Consider the following 12,459-nt stretch of genomic DNA (forward strand, 5'->3'; position numbering starts at 1 on the left):
AGTTTTTATCTTGAATTTTGACACAAATTACAAATTTATTCTTTTCAAACGATACATAAAGCAAGTTTTATATATGTTTGAAACGAAGCATTTATTGCTTTGTCTCTCATTATATTAAATTCGACACGGAAATTATGTGTCAATTCATGATGACGTACAAATGCATTTAAATTGATGTCTGAATGAGTAAACGCATGAATAAAAAATGCACCTATAAAACACACGCTTGAAGCCATAAATATCGACAATTAAAAGTGAAAACAAGATATAACATGCATTTAGCATAAAGTTATTGATATGCGAGCATTAATGGCAACGAAATCATGAAAATGGAAACAAGACATAGCATGCATTTGCATAAAGTTATTGATGCGAGCATTAATGTCAACGAAATCATGACAAAAAAGTAGCGCGATACTGTCCGGGAGTGACATCGCATTTAATGAAATTGAAGGCTTGCTTGCTGATGTTTCATTTCAATGCATCGCGGAGGAAACGAGCACATAATTGATTTGTCATGTGTCCGATAGACACGAATATACGGCTTACATTGTAAACGGCTTCGAACGGTATCTAAAGGATAAAAGGCTGCCATTGCGACGACGCTACCCTGAAATGTCGAAATGTCAAAGTTATCCTACGGCGATGGGGTAACACGTGTAGTACGATTTCTATGACGTGTAAAATATACACTCACCGCTGCACCGGATATCGCGTGCACCAACGTGTCGTATGTAAAGATGCTTCTATTGTGTCCGCTGCCACCCATTTTTTACGGCGTTCTCAACGTGAGTTAATGGTCTCGAGAATTGTGTAATATGACACGATAACGGGACAGGTTAACTTGTTATCTCAAGAAGCAGTTTAGCGGTATCGCAGGTAATGCGATTCAAATGGTATTGCAACGACACGTCACCGCATAATATCTCAATCGATCCGATGGCGCTTGTAAAACGTTTTTCTATGAAGTAATCCCTCCTGGAAAGAAACATACCGGATGAATTGCTAAACCACATTATACATTGAGAAATACATTGAGAAAAAGAAAAGTTTTCTAAAATTGAACGCATAATGTTCCAAATCAGGAAATTGTTTTTAAAATTCTTCATTTTGTAATATAATTATTTAGCTCTAAATATAAAATGAAGAGCTATTAGATAATTAATTTTTTAATAGGTAACAAGATTATTTTTATATTTCAAGAGATTTGGTTTATTCTCTATATTTCTCTTCGTAAGAATTTAATTAAGAAACATATTAGAAAAGTATTTTTGCAATTCTTTAATTATTTTTATTTAATTTCTTTATCTACTTCCAATAAAATCAGTTTCTGTTTTCGAAAGTATGTGATTCTAAAAAATAAACGCTTCAATTTATTGATTTTCTCCTGCATGAGACGAATATTTTCATCGTAAGTTACCTTATCGAGTTTATGTATTTGACACAAATTTAAGGAAAATCAGTTGTCCATCGCACTTTACACTATTATATTTATTTTAAAGTTAATTGTGTAAATTGGACGTCGAATTAGTCGCGAGAGATTTCACGATTACACGATACATCGGAGAGCGTTTATCTAGCGCGCGCGTGCGAGTGCTCACTCCGCGATGAACGAACGCACTGACACTGTCTGTGTAATTCCGTGGCACAACGGCACTCTTATATAAGAGGAAGACCATGACACGCGCGTTCTACGTTGGCCTTCGCGCCTCGCGCCTGGCTCGCGACTGACGGTGAGCTGTTTAACGTACCGTCGCGTGCGTTATCTCTCCATGTAAAAAAGTGGGAACGATGTTATAGGTTGCGCGGCTACACTGCCTCTGCGTTCTGCTGTTCATTCACGTTTTGATCCGCACAGATCCGCACCCGAGCGATTGCCGATATTTCGACGTAGTTAGCAGGCGCGTGGAATGGCCAACACGCTTGCGCTCTCAAAGCGCTTCTCTAGCTATAGGAGCGGAGAGGTCGATGTGGCCAACGGCGTACATGCGCATTGAACGGGGAGGTTGATTGTCGGTGGTTTAGCAATTCAATCCTTCTGCGCTTCGAAAACCAGGGAAAAGGGTCAAACGAGATCTCGAAACACGGAAATTGCGCGAAAATACGCGCTGCCTTCTCGAAACGCGACGCTCTGTTTAAGCCCCAAATGTTTATAGCCTAGATTTTAACATTTTTATATGTAATTCAAAGTCACGACGTAAAGCTTTGAAAGACAGAGAGGAGAAGAAATTAAACGGAAATTGCGTGAAGATAACTTCGTTATTCGTTGAAAACGTGACGCTTTGTATTTCAAATGTAAATTTCAGATTTTATACTTTCGTATAGCGTACTGTACATTGAAGTTTAAAAAAAAAATGGAAAATAAGTCAAACGCAATTTTGTGAAGCATAAAAATTACGTAATGCACTTTTTTAAACGCGATAATTCATGCTTTAGAAATGCATTTATGCATATAATTTACTTATATCTTAATATCGTATGTCTTAATGTTAATTTTCGTGTAATTTAATTAATCTGTTATTAACAATTATCCTAATGAACGGGCTAATGAACGGGCAACATTAATATGTACAAATATTAATTAATTCTTATTATATATTAATGCTTAGTCGCACTAGCAATCTCATTAGTAGATAATTAATTAATAATTAATAGTTATTACAATAATGAATAAGCTTTTTACTATTTCCACGTGTCTTTTTTATCTTTTACTGTTTTTCGTGTCTTTCTTAAGTATTTTTAAAAGTATTTTTAAAAGTGCTTTGTAAAGATAAGAAATTTTCACGACTAAGTAATGTTTTCAATATTCTAATATCAGGTTCTTTCGTAATAACAGTTCTTCTGAGAAAAATAAAACGACGCTGCACGTACATAAATATGGGATAAAATTTCAAAACCAATATCATCTTAACAACGTACGTTGGAAAGATGCAAATTGTGTGACGTATAGAGACCTCCAGTGTGTCTCCGCAGTGTCTGGAATTCTCCAAGTTCTCGTCAGAGTTTAATTAAACATTCCACGACAGTGGAATGCGCGCTTAAGTGCATTTACGCCCTTCTCCTAAACCGCTGTCAACGTGTGTGGCGATAACTCTTTTTTCGGAAATCCTGCGATTTATAAATCATTTTTCGAAGCATAAATTTTAGATTGTAGAGGTTGAAAAAAAAGAACATAGCCGTCTTAAATCTCTCGCCGAAAGTCTCCCGCGGGAAATTTTTACATGTTGGCAGTAAAATTAATATTTATGTGTTTATGTTTGTCTAACTTATCCTCCTTAAGAATCAGGTGAAACTGTTTATTAAGATAAATCGTGAATAAACAAAGTGATAAGTAGAAATAAATGAATAAAATTAAGTTAAATATATACATATACAATACTTGTTCACTTTGCCGAAAGATTGATTTTGTTATCTGTGAAATAACGTTATAATGCATCACAAGGATTATAATTATCATAATTTATGAGTGTATCACAAAATAGCTACTTTTTAAAGTATTTAATTTAAAAGTGTAAAATTGTTTCGAAGAAATTAAAATATAAAGTATTATTAATATTAAAAGTTTGCTGGACTCTTAAGAGGTAAATATAATTGTATACGGAGCAAAATATAAGTTATTAAGTCTTTCATCAAGCTAAAAGAAGATTCTAGTACCTATACCTTAACGTCGTATTTTTAACACGGTTACCTCGAGTATACCTATTTCAGTGCATCGTCGCTTTCAAACGAACAACGAAAACTCATTCACGTCTCTTTGTTTCAGTTTTATTGAACTCAAACTTGTATTAGCTTTCGAGTAACAAAAAGGTTTTCTATAGGGCTTTTAATATTGAATAACACGTATTGATTCTTTCTTATTGAAAAAAGCGAGAGAATGCAAAAGGCCATTGTTAATTACGAAAATGCATTTTCTGTTTTCCGAATGTCAATCATGTCGATTAAACATCGCGTCAATTAAACATCAATTAAATGTCAATTAAACGTCAAATAAATATTAATTGAATATCTAATGCGTTTTTGTAACAAGTTTTATCGTTTTGCTTGTAATCACGATCGCTTATCTTTCGTTGAAATTACTTTAATGCGCACTGGAGGTTTCCAGATTTCCGAAAATCTAATGACCACGTGCACAGACCCGTATCGTATTCATCTCGTTATAACACGACTATTTTTATCCCACCATATCGGAGCGCGATTAATATCTGAGAAAATTCGACTAATGAGTTATCGATCAAACCAATAAGATAGAATACTTCGCCGGGGGTGATAATCGACAAATCGTAGCCCGCGGCGCTAATGACGGAAATCTGGTTTAAGTCAATTTCTCGCTCGGGGCGATCAGAGCGAGTGATTTTCTCGTTCCGCGAACCAAAATGTTAATGCAGAAATGGTGCGAAAACGTTCGGGATCGCGGGTTATTTCAATATCCGCTTTATTTCGGGAATGGGTATATAAGTATACGGCTCAGAGAATCGTGCGAGGACGTGGAGAAAATGTTATTTTATTCGATACAAAATGCGAACATGATTGTGCATGCCGCGACTAACCTTTTTTTTCTTGCTTATCTTTACCACTCGCAGCACACGTGTCACGTAACTCCGCCGAATGAAGCTTTGCGCTTGTTTTCGGTCAGAGTCGACTTACGAGCTGCCTAATTGGTCAAGTTGATTGTACCTTAGAGAGTAACTATAGCCGAGTCTATGGGAAGAGAAAGAATACGTATCCACATCTCGAATACTCACACACACACAGAGAGATCTACGTGTCTATAATATTTCATCGTTCGAGATGAGCCGCAGGCAGGAAAAGTATATCTCTGTAAACTAAGACGGATAAATTTCACAAAATTTCCAACAAGATCTTATTCGTTGAGTAACTTCCACTTATCGGATGAATATACTTACCCCTTTTTCGTCACATAAATTCATAGAAGAAAAGCTAAAATTGCGCAGAATATTCACAATAAATCCTCTGTTGTTAACATCAGGCACGGAGCTTTCGGATTTGTAAATCTACATACATATTTTTTAACCTGATTACATTTAAATAATATGCATACGTAACTTGATGATGCGATAATTTTGCACGCGCTCGCCCGATGCATTTCAACAAGTTCGAGATGCGTAGAAAAGGAGGTCGAGATACGGAAATATCGATTGATTTTGTACGCATGTTGGTACATGTAACACGAGTCTCATCGTTAACAATGCGGTCTCGTTGGTCGCGGCGGCGCGTCGAAAGCGGCAAACCGAGCGGCGAACTGTGGACGCGCGAGATACGTCATGAAAGTAACGAGATTAATTTGGAGAACTATTTATCCTCTCTTAACGAAAGTCGATATAATACGTTTATGCATGCGCGAAGAGATTCAGCGGAAGGAACGACGCCACGGTCAAATATTCGTTCCTTGAATCAAGTGCTATTAATGAAATTACAACGCTCTAGATCTCATGCGGAAGTATAAACGTCGCTCCTTCGCGTGTCGGAGCTCGAGTAAGGCTACGATGGGCGCAGTTAACTAATCCGGTAAAAAGCTTTCTCACCGCGTTTCGCAATCTCTCTCATTACTGATACAACGCTGACACTTCTCGACCTCTCACTCACCGATCGCGCAAATTGATCTATTCTTCGTCAAGATTCTTTGTTGAAAGATAATTTCGATAAAAATTTGTACCCAATAAGAGGAATACACGCTCTCTTTCGTGCGATTCGATCATCTCGCTGTTATCGGAGAACCCTCTGATCGAATGTCAAACGATCTCGTCCATGTTAGTCGAGTTATCGATTCCCCGTTTAACGTTTGATCGACAACGATTAATTAACGTAACGGTCGGCTTACCTCTCACTCTCACTCTCTCCCACTTTCTCTCTGTCTTTTTCTCTTGTTCGGTCACATCTTAAGTTAATTATACGTGTTACCTTCGGGACATTACGCTAAAGCTATATTCCATTAATTAATTAAGGCGAGTAGCGTGGTCGGTTTAAATATGATTTCCCCTTGGCGATCTTCGTTCGCGAGTACTCGCTTCGCTTTATCTTCGTATTTGCAGTGAAGTCTGACAATTGTAAACCTGAAAGTTTTAGTCGCATGATTCACAATATCGTGTAAGGTTTCCGTTGGACAAATTTAGTTATCTTTGTTTTTCTCGTTTCGCTAGATATGTGGTGTGTATATGTATATATGTATACATGTACATATAGATTATTTTATTAAAGATTTTAACTAATAATAGTAAGAACCAATTATAATAACTTAATATAAGCAAAAAAGAATATAGAATACCTCGTACAACGATCGTAGTAAAGTTATAAAAGGCAAAGATGCAAATGTTACGATATAAAATAATAATACTCGTTTCCGAAGATCGCTCTCAAACGCGTTATCATATTTCTAGAGATTTGTCCGTGTGCATGAGAGTCGTTTGCAATATCACTGTATCGAGCAGGCCTTCCTGGACTCCGTTCTTCCCGTTCTAAGCGTGATCCTGGATCCTGGCGTATTGTTCTCGTTCCCGGCCGCGAGCGAACACGTCTTCGTCCGCATGATCATTAAGTCCGTCCTTATGCTGGGACGGCGCACGTTTGGCGCCACGACGCCGCAAGCGTCGCTCAGTCGACGTTTTATACTGAGGGTGGCTTTGTGTCGCGGCTGGAAAAACAAAAGCGTCGCTTTTTTAAGCTTTTCAGCCGTCGCGTCCCTCGATTTCACGAGAAGGTAATCCCCGGTTTAATCGATCGCGGATGCGACTCCAGGCGAACAACATCACATCGTTCCACTCTTTGTCAGCTCTAATCGAATTTTCCGCGTTTCAATTACAGAAACGATTGATTAATCGCGACGAAGTTACGCTGTAACGAATTACAGTACATTGTATTGAACGCTGTATATTGAGAATTGTTACGTACCTGCGACGGCGGCAACATGGTTGGCGAGCCAAAAGTGAGCGGTACTTTTCTATGATGATTCGGAGCCATCTCCAGAGGTAGACCGGCCACTACGAATAACTGATAAAAAAGTTCGTCCACATGATAGTTCCGTTTCGCGGAAGCTTCCACGAAGATACAGCACTCGTCCTGACTCACGCAATATTGCTCGGCTTCCTCCACCGTGACGGTTCTGTAACGAGGGCAAGAGACTTGTCAGTAAAATAATTATACGTTACTCAGAGACGCAAACATGAGGCGGTGTTATTCGGGAAAAATTCAAATTCGAGAAAAACGTACTTTACATCTTTATCACATTTGTTCCCCACGATGACCATAGGGACCTTCAGACTGTAGTGAGCCCTTCTGCTCTTCGTGGCACTTTGGGTCGCGCTCATTTTAGTCTCGAGAATCGCCTCTCTCAGTCTGATGGCTTCCTCGAAGGACTCCCGACAGTCCATGCTGAACACCACGACGAAGAGGTCCCCTGCGAAATCGGTTATCGTTTCGAACCTGGCCGAACGTCGTTTGTTCGATCGCGCAGCGAGTATTTATCCTCAAAACGTTGAATCGTTGAATATTAACGTTACGGATAAATATGGTACACGAATCGAACGAATTACATATTTTCTCGGACGAGTTTACTTAATGGTTTTTCTGCGACTCGTGCGCCAACCAGGGTTGCTAAAAAACATGTTTAAAAAGAAAAAACGAAACATGTTTTTTTTTGTTACAAGCGTGTTTTTTAAGTTTTGAACATGTTTTAAACAGGCACGAAAACAAACATGTTTTAAACATTTGTTTGAAACATGTTTTAAGAAACGTATATTTAAATATATCCAATATTGGATTTAAACAAAATTATTGGATTTAAACAAAATGTTGAAAACAACAACCCTGGCGCCAACACGATTTTGAATTTTCGACCCGCTCTCGCACGCTTTATTATACGACATAGGTTGCAATTATCCCGAACCGGACGGAAGTCGCTACACGCCATTGCATACGGACTAATTATAACGGTCACGCGATACGCGTGTGTTACGGATTATGAATATTTATCCTGACGGATTTATTTCCATGATCAGAGGCGCGGCCCGTGTATTTATAAATCCACTCTGTAGACGGTAGTGGCGTAATGATTCCCGGTCTTGTGTCTATGAGTGGCGCTGTTACCGCTTGTTTCCGACAAAAACGCGCCGCGAACAAAAGGGCGAGTAGGATCAACTTGCTGTTCTCGTGGACGGACAAAAAGCTCGTCCAATGGGAAACTCGACGAGTCGAGCGTATAGAACATAAGCTCGGTAATAACGTCGCTTTGCCAACACACACACACCGCTCCACTTGGTTTTATTATCGCATATCCTCTCGCTAAAAGATGCCGCTAAGTGTCGCATATAATAATAACGTTGTCGTTAACTGTGCGTGAATAATATAGAGTCTAAAAAGACCTCAGCATTCTTGTTTTGCCACCAGAAATTTACTGTTATTAACATATTATTATTATACATTTAGTAATTAGCATCATCTACTAATTAACAATGTATAATAATTATAATTATTACACGTCATTAATAATTTCATTACTCTTATTTTTCTTATTAATTTAGCAGAATAGCTTTATATATATTAAATGCATATCCCTCTAATTATCGGTTTGATGACATAAATAGATATATAATGTCACTCTTGCGTGTGAACTCTGCGACTTCTCTTTTTCTATCAAAAGATATAGGTATGTATTACATAATTGAAACACAAAATTGTAAACACCGCTGGTACACAATTAAATTTCGTAAAATTTAATTTAACTTCACGAGATATCTTTGCGATATGCTTATCCTAAACCTGCTACGTAACAAAATTTATTTAACTCACAAATATAATTTCCAAATTTCAAAGACGATCCATTTAGCTCATCCACCTAATTCATTTAGTTTCATCTCATCCACGTGTCGTGTTTTACCGAGGAACTTCTTAGGAGACCCGACCTCCATATTTCGAAAATCTTGTCGCTTCGTGGCTACTACATGGAGCGTCGCGAGACATCTTATTCCCGCGAAACACGCAAGGCAGGCCCGATATTGTCCTCGCCGCGAGATGAAAATATATGTATGTCAGCCATTATGCGGCAAAGTTCGTGTCTTTGGTGTCGAAAGGAATTCTCTCTTCTCGCAACAGCCCGAGCCCCATTCGGAGGCTCATTGTCTTGGAATCGGGGTCATATCGCGTTCCTCTGTATATTCAACCGTATTCCGACAACGGATTCGCGGCTCGCGGAAACCTTTTTTACCCTTTCTCAACGTGTAAGTTGATCTTAGATTAGGCGAGTGATCGCGTTTTAAACAAAATATTTAGTGATGTTTTTCACAACAGTTATTTTACAGTTATATTACAAATATTAGAAAAATTGAGAAACATCTGTCTAAATTATACATCAATCGGGATGCATAAAAAAAAAAGATTTATGTGAGCGTTACTAATGTAATGGTCACGTAAAAGAAAAACGATCGCTCACAGGGTAATGCGCGCATATCTATGCGCGAAATGTTTTTGGCAATCGGCCGATCTGTGAATTATTAAGAGTTCTTGGGTGAAGCGTCGAGAAAAATGCAAACGCGAAACGTGGAGTCGTGACTCGTTTTGTCGAATACGACGGAATTTCCGACGGCATCGAGCGTCGGGCGGAATACAAAACTGAACACGCCGCGATGAAATTCCCATCGCCGGTGGCTCTCTTGATTTCCGCACATGCGGACGGCAATTTAAAAATTCTTTGGATTTACGTGTCTAATTTTACTGCGCGCTCCTACGTGAGGTCAACTTTACTGGTAACATGCGACGATACATCGCGTTTCCAGGCGCATGTAGTGCAATAACTGAGAGGCGAGTATCGGTTCTGTCCGATGCAATTTGTGTAACTCCGCCTAAAACACCGACGGGATAGTCAGATTCCGAGAGCAAACTGCTGCTGCCGAAACTTTCGGATCGCGTTAATTTTGAGGAATGTTTTATTAAAAAAATTTGTTTATACGATTATAAAATTATGAATTATCCTTTCTAATCATAAAATATTTTTACTACGTTCTCAGTGAAATTGTTATAAAGAATTTTGTTGTAAGAATACAGCTAGCAATATAATGGAAGCAAATAAACCAGATTGTATTGACACACTTATCAAATTTTTAAATGCAGAATTAATTTTTTGTCCCAAGTGAGCGTGTCACGCTATATAGTCATTTACAATTGTCTTGGCAGATAGACGTTTTGGGAATTGCATACTATGCATAGATCATAACTTAGATTACGTTCTACGCCGGTCGACATGACGTTTGTATGTATGTATGTATGTATATCCGAGCGTAAATATGTGTTTTCAGTTGGGAGGCCCTGCCCTCCATCTTGACAACCGCGATGCTAATGCAATTGTCGCGCATTCGACAGCATGATACGATATCAGGTTATCGGGTACAGGTGGCAACGCGAGATGACGAGCGACAAGGGAGATCTACGCGCAAAATCAGTGGAGCACAAACGGTTTCGTCGGGTAGCCGCAGGGGCAAGGCTACCGGGTGGCGAAGAAAAGGGAAAGTGGACGAAATCGAGTTATCGAGCGAACGTACCCTCTCATACGTTCTCCCACGTTTTCACAAGCACGTCCTTCGATACTGTCGATCACTTATCGCCGTCTGAGCCGTCTCATCCCTCGTTCCTCAGTTACTCGTTGAATATCCCATTTTCGTTTAATACATTGAATATTGTGGTGGAGATTGGCTATAGTATTGTCTCCCTAATATACAGGCGAAATACAATCAATCGTACTTAAGGGATTATGTGTACCGTATATAGACAGCCTCAATTAGACAAAGTAACATTGCAAAGCCTGTCACCAGTCAGTTTATATTATACTAGCTTGATACCCGTTCTTCGCTACGGTATGTGTGTAACTACTTTAAATAAAAAACCAAGTCGATATCTCATCGGGCCTAAGAGATGTTGAAGAATCGGTGAAAACACATTTTACCCTCTTTTACTCCCTTAGGAATCGAATTTCTAAAAATCCCTTCTTAGTGAGTGCTTATGTTACGTGAAAGGAATATACTCCTCGAATTTCATGTTTTTAGAAGTTTGGGCTGGGTGTTGGTGAGTCAGTCCGTCAGTCAGTCAGTTAGTCAGGACATTTGTTTTTATATGTATAGATTATTATCAAAATGAGAAAAATATAAGAAATAATCGTTTGAAGAGAAAAAGAAGAAATTATGATTTAAAATATACTAATCTCTATTATCCAACTCTTTAATAAAACAATTTTAACAGAACGATACAAACGAAGAAGGAATAAATAGATGACATAAACTATTAAAGTAGCTGCTTTTTTGTATCTGTAGAATTGATTCCGGCCTGAATGCTTAATCTATCAGAAAACGGATTTTTACCGTAACGTTGGATGTATAATTTTCGCCTAGACTTCTCTTCTCTGCAAAATTAATTGCAACCACATGATACTCGTGTAATTTCATATTTGAACTTTGCTGAAATTCCAGCAGTAACAGTTCGACACTCACCCCGGGCAGTCTCCCTCGAACTTTTCCCGTGTGCAGGACGTAGTGAACTATCGTTGTTGAGGGTATGAGATTTCGCCGAGAGTTGTAAAACTTGCGAAGCACGAATCCGACGACAGAAAATGCTCGGTACGATTTTCTTCATAATATCGGTATCGTTCTAGGCATTCTTACGTCACATCGAAGAACGAAAGTTTTCTCGGTCGTCGAGAGAGATGTGTCGGGATAAAAGTAGAGTGTTAATCTTTAGATGAGCCTCGTCTCGTATACACCAACCGCGTTTTCTCGAATGCTTAAAGATTTACGAAACTATATTCGTGGTAGAAAGCATCTTTTTGTGACACCTTCTTTTTTCATCTACCGCAGTCTGGCGTATTTTCATATAAAATGCATCGCAGTGCATTTGCAACACGTCACTCGCTAACGTGCAATTTTTTACATGCTCATACAAAAGTCAAATATCCATTAATTTTTCTCGAACCAATTTTCGCCGCGATAAAAGCGGAATGTCGTTGCCGAGAATGAAAATTTTATATTCCGCGGAAATATGCGTGCGAATACTTTGCGGCATCTTGAATGCAACTAACTTGAAATGGAGCAGCGCATTTCTCCGGGGAGGTAAGCCGATGGACTTACCCGTCAGGAAAGACAATCGTCGCATCGCCGGAAACGGATGGTTTCCGCTTGTATCTAGAAGATCAAGCTGATGAATCTCGCCTCTGATCCTATAAAGTTTCCTGTGAAAATCTTCTATCGTCGGCGTGTAGCTTTCCTCGAATTTGTTGAACAGAAATCTGAAACGTGAGCGGCAACGATTTTATCCATGAACGATTCGTTATTTTAGGCTTCACGGTTTTTTTCTCTCTCTTTCACTCGTTATCTTTCGAGTTTCAAATTTCAACTCCGTTTCCATTTTTTTTTATGTAGTCGATTGATAGAATAGAATTTGATAATTTTATGATTCTGTGTGTGC

The 12,459-nt window shown here is 38.7% G+C and overlaps 1 protein-coding gene across 5 annotated transcripts in view; it reads right to left on the reverse strand.

The window, feature by feature from the left end:
- The window catches only part of LOC139822486 (peroxisomal membrane protein PMP34), a 223,599-nt gene that overhangs the window by 3,579 nt on the left and 207,561 nt on the right, over positions 1–12,459 (reverse strand). For 2 of the 5 annotated variants that reach the window (XM_071794243.1, XM_071794244.1), the window contains 5 exons: positions 12,123–12,280; positions 7,225–7,411; positions 6,907–7,117; positions 4,548–6,649; positions 794–978 (listed from right to left, as the gene is read on the reverse strand). In XM_071794243.1, the coding sequence (XP_071650344.1) occupies positions 6,431–6,649; positions 6,907–7,117; positions 7,225–7,411; positions 12,123–12,280 (775 nt within the window). In that variant the 3' untranslated portion in view covers positions 794–978; positions 4,548–6,430. Of the gene's footprint in view, positions 1–549; positions 611–697; positions 979–1,420; positions 1,911–4,547; positions 6,650–6,906; positions 7,118–7,224; positions 7,412–12,122; positions 12,281–12,459 lie in introns of those variants that run through there. The other 3 variants (XM_071794241.1, XM_071794240.1, XM_071794242.1) reach the window with 3 other exon arrangements.

The sequence above is a fragment of the Temnothorax longispinosus genome, chromosome 11 (assembly GCF_030848805.1).
Source record: "Temnothorax longispinosus isolate EJ_2023e chromosome 11, Tlon_JGU_v1, whole genome shotgun sequence".
In the NCBI taxonomy this organism is placed as follows: domain Eukaryota; kingdom Metazoa; phylum Arthropoda; class Insecta; order Hymenoptera; family Formicidae; genus Temnothorax; species Temnothorax longispinosus.